At 35.9% G+C, this 16414-nt stretch overlaps 1 protein-coding gene across 1 annotated transcript in view; it reads right to left on the bottom strand.

Moving 5' to 3' along the window:
* The window catches only part of LOC110460609 (SRSF protein kinase 3-like), a 94476-nt gene extending 89034 nt beyond the window's left edge, over window positions 1-5442 (bottom strand). The window contains exons 1-2 of the mRNA XM_021513613.1: window positions 5359-5442; window positions 5191-5269 (exon numbers count right to left, since the gene is read on the bottom strand). Coding sequence (XP_021369288.1) covers window positions 5191-5269; window positions 5359-5383 — 104 coding nt within the window. The 5' untranslated portion in view covers window positions 5384-5442. The remainder of the gene's footprint in view (window positions 1-5190; window positions 5270-5358) is intronic.
* Between the last annotated feature and the right edge of the window lie 10972 nt (window positions 5443-16414).

The raw sequence follows: 16414 nt of genomic DNA, 5'->3' as shown, positions 1-16414 counted from the left end.
ACCCCCCACCCCCCAATACAGGCACTAAAAACCCTTTCTTTCAAAAATTGGAAAATTATTCCTTTTTAATATGCATGAATGGGAACACTGAATATACTCCTGAAGGTATCTGGCTACTCCGATCCAAATCCTAACTGTAGACTGTGGAGAGTAAGGTTAGTAGTAGTAGCCATCAGTATGAGCCTAAGGTTTCAAGGCCAGGTGATGGGGATTGTTTGTAATTACAGATCAATAGAAGTGACTATCCTGAGAGAAAGTTTACTGACCAGCATGTGGTCACAACCAAATATTGGTGTACATTTTGACCGGTGAAGTTTACATCATATTGAACCTTTACTTTATTATCTTGGCACGCATTGTTATAGGGACCATGGTGATGACTCATCTGATTAGGCCAGTCATTTGAAAATTGTAGATATAATATGTACCTCTACGGTATAGTGGTATGATGTATGTACTTCTGGTTAAGTGGTAAACTCTACAAACAGACCATGATTCCCTTTACCTTCCCGTGAATTAAATTTGTTAATGCTCATCAGAAACCAACATCTGCTACCTAAAGGATTACACTACCTCACAGTAATATACACCTCTTTTTCTAAAGAGTTCCAAACAGGAACCATAAAAATGTCATCGGTAATGAATGGCTAGAATCAATGACAAATCTCGAATGGATTGCCATATTTTTTTTTACGGTACATGATCTGATAATGTCCTATCACTTATATGCACCCCTAGCTTTTTTTTCTTGTCTGACACATCCCTTTCCTATTCATATAATTCACCACTTAAAGGATATTATCAGTTGCTTTTTGGATTGTTATTTTTAACTTCTTTATTTTCACTTTTTATTTATTTATTATCATTATTTTTTCTGATTTCTATTCAATTGGTATTTAAGCCAGTAACGAAAACCAGACTTCATCACAACAGCACTTCATCTTTCCCTGACAGGACCAAAAGGCTTTGTAAAATGTAACAAGTCATAAAAAAGGTTCAAAAGAAAACAAAATCTTGTTATATAATTGTGATCAGGAAGCTATTTGAGCCTTGTGTACATGGCATCATGATATCAGATTGAGATCGAGGCAAAGCAAAAATAGCAAACACATGATGTACAATTATATACTCATTATACCGTCATCTCTTCACCATTATATTAATCAGTGGTCAGCCCAATGTCACCCATGTCTTGTGATTCACGCCTATCCAAACATGGCAATGAAGTGGTCACTGGTCATCATTTCATAAATTATTTTTGTTTAAAACTTTCTGACCACACTACAGGTTTGAAAAAAGTTCATCTTTTATTTGAAATCTAAGATTTGAGTTCTAACGTTAACTTTTCTACATCTCAACTGGGTATATTTACATTTCCACTGCATATAGCTATGAACGCAACGTGATCAGTGTTAATTTCAAGCTTCATGTCTCCTTTCTTGATGTTTCTATATATATTTTATATCCAATTCTTATTTATATTTCCTTCAGTGTTGTTATATTTAAGATTACAGCCCACTGCTGAATGTATCAAAACAAACTCCTACATCCCTAAGAGCCTGCTAGCACACAACTTATAATATATGAATAAAGTACATGTTTTTCATTAATTTGTTTCCTTGTTTAAAGAGTTATGTCCCTTAGCAAAAACAAAAATGTGAAATTTTCTTTATTTTTTTTGGACATGATTTCAGTCTATGGTTTTTTAATGAATTTGAGCAAGTATAGTGGTAAACATGTGGTCTCTCAGTCTCAGATGTATACAGGTGTGTGAAGTATAGATGAAAACAGGACTGTGATCATTCCTGATCACTGAACACAATACATTATATTCTGATGGATAGAAATTTCTTAATTTTATTCTTCCAAACATTTTGCATCATTAATTTAACTGAATAGGTAGTAAACAATTAAAAGCCCACTACTAGCTGTTACTCAGATATATCACAGTAGCCGAGGTTTCTATCAGTATCATAAGAAATCTTCTATAGGCCAGCAGACCAATAAATGTAGTTAGAGGCCCTAATGTAGCTTCATGTACATATATATTTACATATATATATATGTGTATTTCTTTCTTCATACCTAGCAATGGTAGTTGGTATGGTTAAAGGATGGGGATCTCGGCTCCAAGTGATGAGCTGTGTTATCATCTCATGCCACAAATTACACATATGGTTATGGGTTCAGAATCACAACTGTTTCCATTGATGACTTATGAACAAAGTCCTTAGAGGCAGGGCTAGACTCCTGGGCAAATCCTGGAAGTTTTATTGCAGTCATTTGTTAAGTCAAGAAATGATACTATAGCTATTGGTTTGGATCTTAACCGTGTCCATTGGATGGCTATGGGACAAAGTCCTGAGGGGCAAGACCTGTGATCCAATCCAGGAAGCATATTTGTATTAATGTGTTCATAGCAAGTAATTATACATATGGCTATGAGGTGGGAATCTGCACTCTTTCCATGTTAAAACGCATCGACCAGTGACTTGGTGTGTATTTCAACTCTGCTTTTTTTGAAAATAATATTTTTCAAACTTACATCATTTTAAAGAGAAATTTTATGATGAAATTCAAATAAGATGAACATATTATATTGCAAAAGAATGAATCTACCCTTGCTTTCTGTAAAATTGTATTGTCCCCTAATCTTGTGTGTTTTAAGCTTTCCACATCTTAGAAGCATGATGTCATGTAAGAACAGTACTTACAGATGTATATTGATCTGCCAAGCCTCCTTAATTATTTTTAAGCTGAACTTGAGCAAATCTTCTTATTAATATATAATACTGATACACAAAGTTACTGAAACCTGCTGTAAAATTAGTGTTACATGTGTCCACATTGATAGAAGTGTTTAGATAAGGTGATGACATGGGGGTTAAGTTAGTAGTAAATAGTGCATTTCACAATTCAATATACTTGACAATAACCCAATATATATATAGTTGTCAAGATTGTAGTTTCCACTTAAGAACAACAACAGCCACATGAGCATGTAAATGATTGCAAGGACTATGTACACAAATGTGTAAACATGGATCTTGACAGCTCATCCATCAGAATATGGCTGGTGTCTGGCTGTCAAATGATCAGCACTGGGCATGTAAACATATTGGTATTACATCAGGGACTTTCATGGGTACTTTGGGAGTTGCCAAAATCATCAAATTGGGAAAATTTTGTGGCATAAAGGGGAAAATTGGAAAAAATTGTAAAACCACATATCAAAAATACTTAAAACACCAAGTAATACTGTATTATGGTTTTTAATAGTTACAAAAAGTTAGTAAAACTGCAGTTACACACATAGTCATTATTATAGACATGCTGAGCAATTTGGACTGGTCATCACAGGAAAAATGACGTAAGAATAATACCCCACGGTTACCGTTTGACTTTCGGAAGTGACTGTATGACTATCTGTGGTCATCTTTTCTGACTCATCATTGTGACTGTCGCTGGAGTCGGTCTCAACGTTTGTTTGAACTTCAGTCGGTTCAGATTTGTGATCAATGACAAAAAGAGCAGTGTTCACTTGAGAAAGGTTAATAGTCTGAGTGGTACCCTCCGACTCGTCACTACATGACAGACTTACAGTACAGGGATCGACTTTAGGCCGCTTGGGAAAGAAAGACCAAATCGGCATCGAAAACTCCTGTTTTGGTACTTTTTTCATATAGTACTTTCCATTGTGCGACATGTTGTTAATAGTGTCTACACAGCGTAGTGATACAGGTGTACTTGAGATTTAAATGCACAAGTGACACAGATTTCGTACTTATAATAAACATAACGAAACTAACAGAATCCGGATTTGAAAAAAACGGAGCATCAAATGGATTTTTTTTTTCTGAATTGGGAATTTTCCCACTTATTACAATTGGGAACGGAACCATATAGGCAGGAAAGTTCCTGTACTTGTATCTCAGGGGTCTATCTGGGTATTTTCTGGGTCCGTTTAAAGGACTCGTCCCCGATTGTAAAAGTGTAAAAAAAAAAATCCTAATTTGCCGTTTTTAAATTCCCAAATGGAAAACCAAAAAAGTAACCGCTTGAATATAGATAAATTCCTCACAGTTGACAGAGTACATCATAAGTAGGAAGGACAAAATCTTTATGCTTTAATACAGGAGAAATCCTGGGTCATTTCAGCATTTTTTTTCAACAATATCAATATTATGAGGGGCCTTTCGATATGTTTTTTTTGGTTTTTTGGTTAAGTTAAAAGAAAATTGAAACATGGAGGGGTCAACTTCAGTTGTGAGGGGTCAACAGACCCTCCGATTAACCCAGGTAAAAAATAGGCTTGAATAAAAGTAAAATAGTCTAATTTCATGTATGCAGTATTGTTATAAGGACCTCAACATTTCCCAATGTGCTGTTGGTATTTTCCCAATTTATTCCAGGGTCCATTTCCCAACCCCATGATAAACCCCTGTATCTATAAATTGATGACTAGTATTTACTGGTGTGAAAAAGTGATGGAAATGAACAGCAACCACTTTGGGGTGTAATTTTGTCATGTTGACACTAAAGTAAATACTTATCATCAGCAAATGGATACAGATTACCCCTCAGCAAGAATAACGCTGAATTTTGTTACTTATTGACAGCCAAATTTGTATGCGACAACTATTATGTACATTATAATAACTACCACAAAACCTACTATGACAGTGTGCTATACAATTCTAATATTATAATCAACACAGAATCAGTTGTGGTTAAGGTGACTGTGTTTGTGCCAGTATCTTTGTGTTTGTTTTGTCTCAAGTCGCCACATGTTCTACATCAGCTGTCGAAATGGAATGCAATAACACGTGTTTCATCGAAGGGCTGATTGAAGGAAGTGTTCAAAGCTCGAAGCAAGGAATTGGGTGACTTATTGGTCCCCGACGTAATTCTTTTTCGAGTACACTCGAATACTCCTGGGAAACTAGATCAATCAACACAGTCGGTGTACTTGTTACTCGGGCCACCGTTTGAATCAATAATACACACATGCATTTTATATTGGGATATACATCGGGCATGAAATGAGTCACGAAAATGCAATAGTAGGTATAGGTGACAAGTGTTATTATCAACATCATTTCAATTTTCCCTGCTTGTTACAAACGTCAAAGACATGCAAAACAGTATTTATATATCACGTTCTTGTTGTGTATTAGCCAAAATACTTACGATGTGTTCTTCGACTTATCGTCATTCTTGAAACGCGGTTTAGCCTTAGAGCGTTTTTTACGGCTCTGGATGGCCAGTGCTGAAAGAAAAAAAGGCAAAGTGTAATTCAGAATTATTTCAGTATTATTCTCTATTAAGATCCTTAAATGATAACGTTACATTATGTACCTTTACGAGGAATTTTGGAGCTCATCCTCGTATTTTCATTCACTCTACCATCTGGCGCAGAGTACGCATGCGTGGTGTTGCTTGGTTGCATGCTGGGAAAACTACACTTCCGCATAAGTACCGTATTTATCATAATGGTGATAAACAAGTTTGACTATTCTGTCACTTCTAACAACTCATATTTTGATAAACACTAAGCTGTTCACCGTAGGGACGGCGTAATATGAATAAGGGGACACCTAGACAGCGGGCATACATGAAAATACAGTTTTCTGCATAATTTAACTGTTTCATTTTATATACGTAGGTAGAAAAGGTTAGAATCCAGTATTGTATATACATAATTCAATGGAGGTACCATTTTTTTTTTTTTTTTTTTTTTTTTTTGGGGGGGGGGTAGCTTAGGATTCCTCATCTCTCCCCCAACACCTGCCAGTCTGTGGGATTTTCTTTCAAAATATTGGGAAGACAGGGGCAAGTTTGACCCATTTTCATTAAGGTGGTTGGGGACAGCATTTGTTAAAATTAATGTGTGATTTACACCATTCGGAAGAGAAATTCATGCCCTTCATAAAACTATAACAAAATGGGAAACATATCCGTATTTGAAGAGTTATTTAACTCTTTACTGTCGGAAGTGTGTATGGCCTAATGTGCACCGATTTTGGATACGTTCGGACAGGATGTCTGGGATAAGTTCAGCCCACATTGGAATTAGCATAATTATGACGTCATAAAGCATGCAACGTCATATTTTCCTGCCAATTTCACGGCATCCCGTGTAAGGCATGGGACGAAAACAATTGATATTTTAAGAAATCTGTACATTGAATATCATAGCAATACGAATCTCAATGCTAGGCTCAATGCTAGGCTTTTATGTATACCATCATGTGAAGCTGTCGGTTTGTTACACGTATTCCATCAATAAGTAGCATTTTGGCTTACAAAAAGTAAGCAAAACTAGAACGAAGTGAGGTCATGATTTTCTTTCTACCCTCCCCAAAAAATATTTTTCTCGCTTTTAGTAATCTAAAATTATGGTTTTCCCGCCATTCTTTTTCGTATATTTGCTCAATACCAAAAATATCAGGAGTGACCGGAGTTACTTGCCCGGAATCCCCTAAGTTGCCCTAGCCCCATGTTGAACCCTGCCGCAATGGATCTGCCCTAGGTCTGGTTCGTTGTTTTCAAAGCACCTCAGAAATACTTGTAAATCAAGTATTGGCGATATTAAATCACTCATCTAGATAGCATCTGCATAGGGATATATAAATAACAAAAATTGATCTGCCGTCCATATTGGGATATCTTGTACATCTTTCTATTTTTTTCCGTCGCCTTTGTTTTCTTAGCTGTTGCAATGACGCAAAACTCTTAACAAACAAATTTCATGGATTTTTTTGTATTTGTTATTACTCCATTCCATTTTTCAAGGGACATTATTTTTTGATTGAAATATTCTGATTTGTAAATCAAATCATTCTGTTAAAAAGTGATCATGACGTTACATGCTGGGCAGTCGTTACAAGAAGACAGTCAGCAGAGGATTACAAGACCCATATAGCTTATCGCTTTCTTTTTGGACAACAAAAGGAATGTCTTTTGAATAATTTAAGAGCATGCATGATGGGCATCTCAGAATCTTAATTAATTTAGCAACACTTGTTAATAGCAATCGTCAAAAACACTTGTGTTGATCTGTTGGATCACTTCAAGAAATCAGAAAAAGTGGAGTCAAAAATAATTGTTAGCATTAACTACGGCCTATTTTTGTGTTTTCTTCAGATGGTACCGTAAAGTACTGATATGAGTAATACACAATTTTTTAGACTAGTGCTTGTCAATACATGCATTCAAAAGTCTTACTCCAGAATTGATGCTAATTTTAACAGTGATATATTGCATGTAAATTATCATATAGTTAGGATAAAGATTATGTTACGCAGAGATTCTGCCTTTTCTCCAGTTTTAAAAGACAAAGAACATTCAAAGACACGGAAGTACAGAGGAATTGTTAAGTCTTGAAGAACAGTCGAATATCCAATATGAATACATTTATAAAAAAGACTTTCGACATAGGCCTTAATTTGGTGTTCCTCTTGAAACTTAGTAATATGTATTTATACTTGCACATGTCAATTATAAGCCGAAATATCTTCCTATTCGTAATTATACTTTACTGTTTATTTCATGCCGCATTTCCACTGTTTTTTCATTCAATTATTTTGATGCCAATAGTGATCATATTACAAAAACATATACATACACACAATTACTGTAAGAGAATTTACTGTGTAAGTTTTTCTCTAAAATAATTTGGTAAGGTGAAGAAGCAGATGGCACAGCAAAACTTTGATGTGTCTTTAAAAAAATTATCATGTTCTTAAAAATCAGTTAACGCAAAACGATGACAATATTCTGAGATGAAAATTCTCTTTGAATGTGTTCAGAAAGAAAATTTCTTTGTAGGGAATTTGAACTTGTGTTAAAATGACTTCAGAAGAACTTGTTAAAAGTAACATAAATGTAATACGTACACTACATCTAAGATATCCAGTATGTGTCCATGCCTACAATGTAGTTACAAATTCAAAAAAATGTGCACTGAACTGTAGGAATCAGGATAAACTTAATCAAAATGGTCTAAATAATGCGGTATAGCTGCAGAAAATTCGAGTTGGCTTCAGTGAATGTATTGTCAACACTATTAGATGATGACGCGTGTTAACAGTGACGTCACAGTCGCGTCACAACATGTTGTGAACGTCAATTCAGCATTTTTCAATGCAAACTACGTATGCCTGGTATATAAATCGGCCTATAAAAATACGGACCTGTCAGTATCAACTGATGTCATTGTAAAGCTAAGGACAAATAACCAACCGTAAGTACTGCATTGAAACAATTTTTTAGTTCGAGAAAATGAAAATATCAAAATAGTATGTGGGACATCGAAGGATATTATCAGTAACATCGACTTGTAAATAAAATGTAGAATTGTTTCTGAAAATAAAAATCTGCCGGAGATACGACAAAAAAAAAAGGTGTTCACTGAAAATGTCAAATAAATTGTTTGTGCAAAAAAAGAACATCAATGCAAGCACGGAGCAACACCGTTTTTTTGCGACCCTGTACGACCGGAAGGACAAACGTTTTTGAAGCCTTCATATAGCATAGAATCAATTCACCCTCATTTTCCCGTACTTTCCGTACATGTGTTGCTATAACGGCTCGCACTGCTCGGCCGATCGCGAGAGTGCCCGCTATTAACAACTTAGCGTTGATCATATCAACAATAGACGTCTATACTGCAATGGGATGAAACCGATCGGTATCCCCTGTAAAAAAATACTACTCAGTATGTGTGGATATTCGGCGCAGGGTCCCCCGGGACAGGTATCGCGTCGGGGGAGTATGTACTACATGTACATGTACTACAGTACATAAATTGACAAGGTCGTCGTCTGTTCTAGTTTTTAGACAACTTATATTTGACGTTGATACTTTTCTATGAAGGAAAAGGGGAGAGGGTTCAAGCGACATCTGCGTAAATGTCCATTCAAGGACAGATACCTTTTAAAAAAAATATAAGTAGATCATAGGTTCGTAGATATTTAGATTGGTAAATATGAGAATGTTAATAATTGATATCGATCCATCAACACAAGCAATACAAATGAGCTATCGGTTCCGGTTGTTGATGATAAAGATAAAATCATTATTTTTTTCTGTGAGTTTAAAAGGCCTAGATTCTGCTTTCAATTTATCATCTCAACGAATACTTATCGAAACAGTTAAACTGTTAATAGCCCATTGTATACATGTATGCATCTTCTTAAAGATATCTCCCGCCAAACTCCTATGACTATGAGTCGTGTAAACTGTAGGCTTATTACACTGAGTGAACTGCGACAGAAGTGTTAACAGGAATGTATTATTCATACAATATATGCATATATATGTCCTTGTACTATGAAGATTATTTATTTACTCCTAATACGTTACACCACGGAATTAGATTAGATTGCTATCTAAGTCCGTGGTTACAAGATATACTTTACACCTAGCAATTCCTGTAACACGTGTTTACCGCGCACTCCGGCAATAAATTTGGCGCCATTTCATATCGGGTAAAGTTCGATATCGTGACGTAACAAAAAAATAGTGACGCGTCGGCCGCCATTTTTGTTGACGCGAAAAATCTTCTCGAGTCACATTGGACTGCCGCGTTTTCTAATGACCATTGCTTGCACAGAATAATGGTAAGCATCTATTTGGACATTGTTCCCGTTTTAATCGTTGCACCATCAGGTTAATGAGCGAGTTCAGGTCAGTTGCTGTGCAAAGTGTTTTTATCGCCATTTGTTGTATCCTGTTATCGCCAACTGAAATTAAGCTTTAAAATCATATGTTAATTAGTCTGTTCCCTACCCAAAAACAAAGCAATCCCTGTAAAATGTACCACTCTGCAATGAATGATCCAGTTGAACACTGACAGCACAGTTCTCGCCAAAGTGCTCACTGTTTCACTCGCCGCCGTCCAGCATCTTCCTATGATTTCCGTCATTGAGCAGCCCGGACAACACGTGACTTTCTAAGATTTAACACATTTTCCCGCGGATCATAAGTGAAACCGCAAAACTATAACTTGCCAAAGAATACGTTCACCAATAATTCTTAAACTTTACCGTACGTTACTCTACTCTCGTATATGAATCTCACATCCTTGTTTTTCACTTAAAATCGAATGTTTCTTGTTTGAGACTTTCTTGTGTTTTCGGCTTGGACAAACTTTGCGAGCTAAGACTTCTTAGGGTACAAATATATATATGAATATCAATTGCATGCTCAATTCAAAGGGGTCTTATAAAACATTCTGTACAAATATAAGTGTAAGGTAACTTTTGTGCCTCTAATTTTTGGGTTGTCGGGTGAACGAAAATGTTAATTTTCACTTGGGCTCAAACATATTGCCGATACTAAACGTTTTCAGAATAGTTTTGTATAAACTTGGCGAGTTGTAAATTGCCGGACATAATATAATATATAAGCATGCGAATGTATACCTTTACTAATATTAGAACATATTTCAATAACCCGTTATGTACATTAGTAAAGATTTTAACGGCACCACCATCCCCTACATCATGTACCTCGCTCCCCATTTCCCCCTCACTTATGAAAGATAATCTTAACATTTTTATTTCATTTCATGTATAGGATTGAACGACAGGCTGCGCCTATATCAGTCCTCCATTGCAGTCTTAACTGTTGAGTTATTAAATTATCATATGAATGCTGTCCATTAATTTTTCACGAAGCTTATAAGTACTCCCTATAGAAAAAAGGATTAATAGTAACTTGTTTAGCGTGATTCCAGATTCTATTTTCAAACGTAAAATGATGTCACTGAAAGACATTTTGTTATAATGGAAGATACAAACAAAAGTGGGATTAACCCCAATGGGAAATTAACATTAGTCTGTGTCCCTCTATACTATGGCGAAAGTATTAGGGATATATTTTCATTTGCAGTACATCCAAAGTATTACTATTCCAGATATGTTAATATCCATCGAAAAAAAAAAAAGTTCAATATTGCTGGGATTAGAAAAACAAACAAAATCAAAAACCGATTTACCGTATAAGAAGTTTTATAAGAATCGGAAATTAAATTACTCGTCGACTGTTTTTCCGGTAAAAAACATATCCCTGAGAAAACTGTGTTGCAATGTTTTAATTTTGTGCCTTATGTAAGGTTAACATTAAAGACATGTCATGCTCCAAGTGGACACCACAGACAATGGACAACACACTATCCGATATTTAATTACATAGAAACAATGTCTCACCACGACCTAAGCCTGTTCGTATGGATCTCGGTTCGGACTTTTAAGAAAGTCAAATTTGCCAGCAAGGGGAAAGTGTCCTTAACATAATTAATGATGCACACCACGACATTCCTCGAAACTTATACACCACCGTATTTCAGATACATAAGTACCCCTGTAACTGTTTTACGGTTATCATCAGCCCATTGTTTCTAAGCATTTCAACTAAAAGAAAAAGCTGTAACAACTGAATTTCTTCGACATTTTTTTTGTTCGCTCTCTGCACCCCTGGAATATTTCAAAGCAAAATTGAAAACGGCACACGACTAGCTATTTGATTGGTCCAAGATAACACCCGACTTCAAAGCAAGTCAATCTTTTGATGTACATGAAATCAGGGATACAATCGTATGGAGGTAATGGAAACTCCAAAAAATGATATTAATGGCATGTGGATTTGAGAACTCTTTTTTGGGTCATTTTTGAGCATCATCTCCTAAGATGTTTCTTCTATCAGAACATTGCACTCTTCCACTCTTTACACTACTATAGTTCATACTAAACTGAAGGGATGCATTCGTTATGAGCGCTAAATATTTTCCGAGAAAGGCGAATGGTAATATGTACTGTACATGTGGTTGTAGACTATTTTTGAACATATATTGTGAAAACACGACAAATGCCAAGATGAAATATACGGAGGACAAAATCGTGAGAAAGATTGAGTTCCTAGTTGACAAAATCATCGTTAAATGGCAAGAATTTCCAGCAGACTGTTTGCATTTATTTTAGAGAAAAAAACCTTAAACCTCTCTACTGGACGACTTGTTTTTGTTTTCATGTGAGGTTTAATTTATATTAAAGCTTATCAGAACTGAAAACAAAACCATTTGCTTTTAAATGACAAGAAATTAGTTGACCGCGTCGATCGTATAAATTTTCATGGACTTGAACATCAGTCGACCTTGATGTGTACTTACAACATGACCAACAGGGACGGCGTAATACTAAGCTGTACGATAAGCGAGGCGATTTCAATTTTCTGTGAAAAAACCTTCCCTTTCCTACTGGTAACATCCCTGCTTCTTCAACCTAAAATCATGTTGCAGGTGATTCGGTATTCTAGAGATTGCTCCAAATATTATTATGTCCGTGATAGATGCCGACTGCTGACAGATAGGTTGTTTCTTTAACAGAAGTAGGTTCTGAGAGATGCAGATTGATGGAGAGTATGGACAAATCTTTTGATTCCCATAATGTTCTCACTGTGAAATACTCTTTATCCTTTTGTGTTATGAAGGTCGGAATTTTTTATATATGTTCATAAATGTGCATTAACGTTTTTTGTCGCTGCCCCGTTTCCCTCTTTGAGGACATATTAATTAGAGTTAACCTAGATTAGCATAGCAGGCGAGGTCGTCAATAAAGCGGAAGGGGTTTACCCTTCCAGACCATATGATCTTATTCTACTTGTATGTTTTTTTAATGATCATCATGAGAATCGTTAATTTATTCATATTTTGCCCCCCATCGTTTTATCGATTTTGGTATCGAATTAAGGTGCGTATTGCGTAAGGTTGACGACACCTTATTGGTCATGTGTTAAGTAGTCGTAACAATGTGTCAGAACGAGGTATTTTTAAAGCATTTAAAACGACTGGATTCTAGAAAATGGAATTTTGGTTTTGTATATTGTTTTGTGTTCTTCCATTTTGTTCCTGCTGTTCATCGAACCCCTGTTGTCGAAGGGTCGGTAAGAAATTTAACAATCCATGTAGAACACGCAAATCTGCATGTCAATGTCAAACAATGACATCATGTAAGGTCAAACGATTTTTCAGTTGTAAATGGTGATTTGCGACAAACTTTAAACATGGAGAGTTAATACCAACGGTTTTTTTCAGTTTTTTTTCCAAACTGTTACTGTATAACTCAAAGAATTGAAGGTCAGATGTTTACTGGAGGCCAAGTTCACGTTACCGCGTACCAAAGGTCGAAATGTTTACATCATCATACATGGACCTGATAATTAACTGCAGTATGTTTGTTTGAACCAATCCTGCTTTGTAGGGGGTATTATAGACATAATAGAAGTAAATGTCAGCGTGGTAATAATACCACGCTATAATGACGGTGATGGTTGGGGGCATTTTTATTGAGTGTCGCTCATTATAATCCCCCCCCCCTCCCCCCCCTCTAAAGCATTTGATAATGAGGATATGTCCAAACTGCGAAAGCCGGTACGGGTTATTGAAAAACAATTCAAAGGTTATGTCATAATAATGACTTACTACCTCGTAATAGCGACTTGCTCTCTCGTAATAACGACTTACTCTCTCGTAATAACGACTTACTCTCTCGTAATAACGACTTGATTTGTTCTAACTTAATAACGACTTGCTATATCTTAATTATTATTATTTCCTTTATTTCCTCCAGAAATGAAGAGTTACAGAAATAACGAACAATACACGTACAATTCAACATTATTGAAAGAGAAGAAAATGCATTCACAATCATGGTCACACCCTGACATAGTGACTCACACATGCACATGGACAGACACACACATAAGAGAATAATAATAGTACACGCATCATACCATAAAGTACTATAAACACAACACAATGATATAATAGGTACTATTACAGTCATTATACGGTGATAATTATGATGATAGACAGTATAACACTAATCATACATTACATCACACATTGATATAATAGACATATTTACACTCCTCAAACTACATTATCATATAATAGTATAGACAGTAATACACTTCTCGTACTAAGCAATCATACAACATTGTAATAAACAGTATTACAAGCATCACACTATAAATTATACAGCATTATTATAGACAGTATTACTGTTACATAAGTCTTACAATACAATCATACATTGAGTAGAACCCGTTGCACGAAGTCATACAATATAGTCATACAGTGGTGTGAAATACACAACATACAATATAATAATTAACTTGAAGAAACAGCGCAACCATGCAATGATTTCAGTTGTAGTAATACATATCACAAGATTAATTCATACAATACAAACAATATTATGAATGGTAGTAAGTTGCACTAATCATGCAGCCCAATTGTGCAATGGTATAACAGGAAAGACGTAGGAAATGCTTGCCTACTAATATGAATACAAAAATATATGTATTTCATGTATTAATCTTGCTGAAGCGTGAGGTACACACAAATAAATTTGTGATCACATACATATTACTCAGTATACAACATTCAAATATCTAAGGATAAATTACATAATACTACTGTATTGAAGAATTTTAGTAATAATAACAATGGATTTTGTTCTAAAGTCCTCCAGTTCATATGGAGATAAGTTATAGTTGAAAATACCACCAAGAAGAACATGAAGTAGATGGAAATTAGACATTACATTAAGATAAAACACAAAATCTATATCTTTTACAGTACTGAGTACACACCAGAGCTGGTCACGTAATAGCTCTGTGTGTGAGCATTCGAGTACACTACGCATAATAGTATCTTTGTTCATAGATTTTCATTATCGCGTGTTGGAGTTTGTGCGCATGCGCTAGAGTGAGGATGCTTGCTTCTTAGCTCTTGTTAAATCTAACACCTTTATCATATTTTCAGCGATCAAACATGAAATCACGGACAAGGTATATTGATAAGGCGGTGTAGCAAGACATCATAGACGGTTCTATTAGACATGGTCATTTGACATTTCTTGCTGCTTAGTCGCTGTGACGGCAAATCCAAAATGGCGGCGTTTTTGAACATGTTAATTGCCACAGTATTCATCGTATATCAAGTGTCAATGAAAGAAAGTGTACTTGTAAACTCATCGTTGCCAAAAACCAGCATATGGCAAAAGAATTATATCAACCCAAAATACTTAAGAGAGTGTGTTATATTCTCATTTAATGTAAAATACACACGTGCAAAGAAACTAGCATATACCCGGCAACAACGTTTCCATATCCAAAACACTCCTGGTAAACGAGATGTGCTACCATATATAGCCATGCTCCTAATTATTGTTGCAAACGACAATAACTTCAATCCAGGACCTACGAACAACGCTAGTGAGTCTATCTATCCATGCGGGACCTGTGCTTTGCCTGTAACATGGGATGACAAAGGTATAGTGTGCGACACGTGTAATTCATTGCCAGTCTATGTCATCCACTTTGTATGCGGAACATGTAGACCACTCTGGTATAGCATAGGACTGTCTTGCATGTGATTCTCCAAATTATGCCACATACTGCTTCTCAACAACATCAAGTATAAGCATTTCAGTCCACTAGCAGACACCCCACTGGTGAGTTCAACAATGCCAGAAAATGTCCTACCAAAACACTAATCTACTCCAATTAGAGAAAAACATAATCCTAGTAAAGCAAAACAACACCTAAGGATATTGACCGTAAATTTCCAGTCCATGAAAACAAAACAACACCAAGTTGAAAACCTTGTTGATAGCAGGAAACCGGATATAACTTTCGGTACTGAAACATGGATAGACAGTAGTATAGAAAACTCACAAATACTACCACCAGGATATGACGTTTATAGAGGAGGGGTGTTCATAGCAGTAAAGGACACATACATTTCATCACTAGTCCCAGAATTACAAACCGATTATGAGATTGTTTGTTGCAAACTCGAACTTGCGGGACATAAGACTGTATATACCTTTCATGCTATTACAATCCAAAAACATCAAATGGGGACAGTATACACCAACTAGGGGTACGTTTAGTAAGATCGACAAGGATTAACAATGCTCTAGTAATAAGGGCAGATGCCTTTAATCTACCAGATTGGAACTGGGAGGAAAACAACTTGAAACTCAATACTCAACATCCAAGTATACACCACAAGTTCCTGGATTTCCTAGATGACAATGGCTTAAGGCAGATAGTTGAAGAACCAACTCGAGGACCGAATACTCTGAACCTCATCGTCACAAATAATCCTACCTGCTTCCGCCGGGTTGAGATCATACCGGGGATATAGTCTGACCACGGCATCGTGAACAGCGAGTTGGATCTCATACCATCAAGAAATCTAAAAAAGCCTAGAAAGATTCCACTCTACAAAAAGGCGAGGTGGGACAATATAACATCAGACCTGAAGGATATTAAAATTACTGTTGATGACATGAGCAAGAATGGCAGCTCAGCTGAAGACATGTACCAACACTTCCAAACA

Source organism: Mizuhopecten yessoensis, unplaced genomic scaffold (genome assembly GCF_002113885.1).
Source record: "Mizuhopecten yessoensis strain PY_sf001 unplaced genomic scaffold, ASM211388v2 scaffold10441, whole genome shotgun sequence".
Taxonomy (NCBI): domain Eukaryota; kingdom Metazoa; phylum Mollusca; class Bivalvia; order Pectinida; family Pectinidae; genus Mizuhopecten; species Mizuhopecten yessoensis.
The sequence above is the reverse complement of the archived record's forward strand: the minus strand, read 5'-3'. Positions and strand labels throughout refer to the sequence as shown.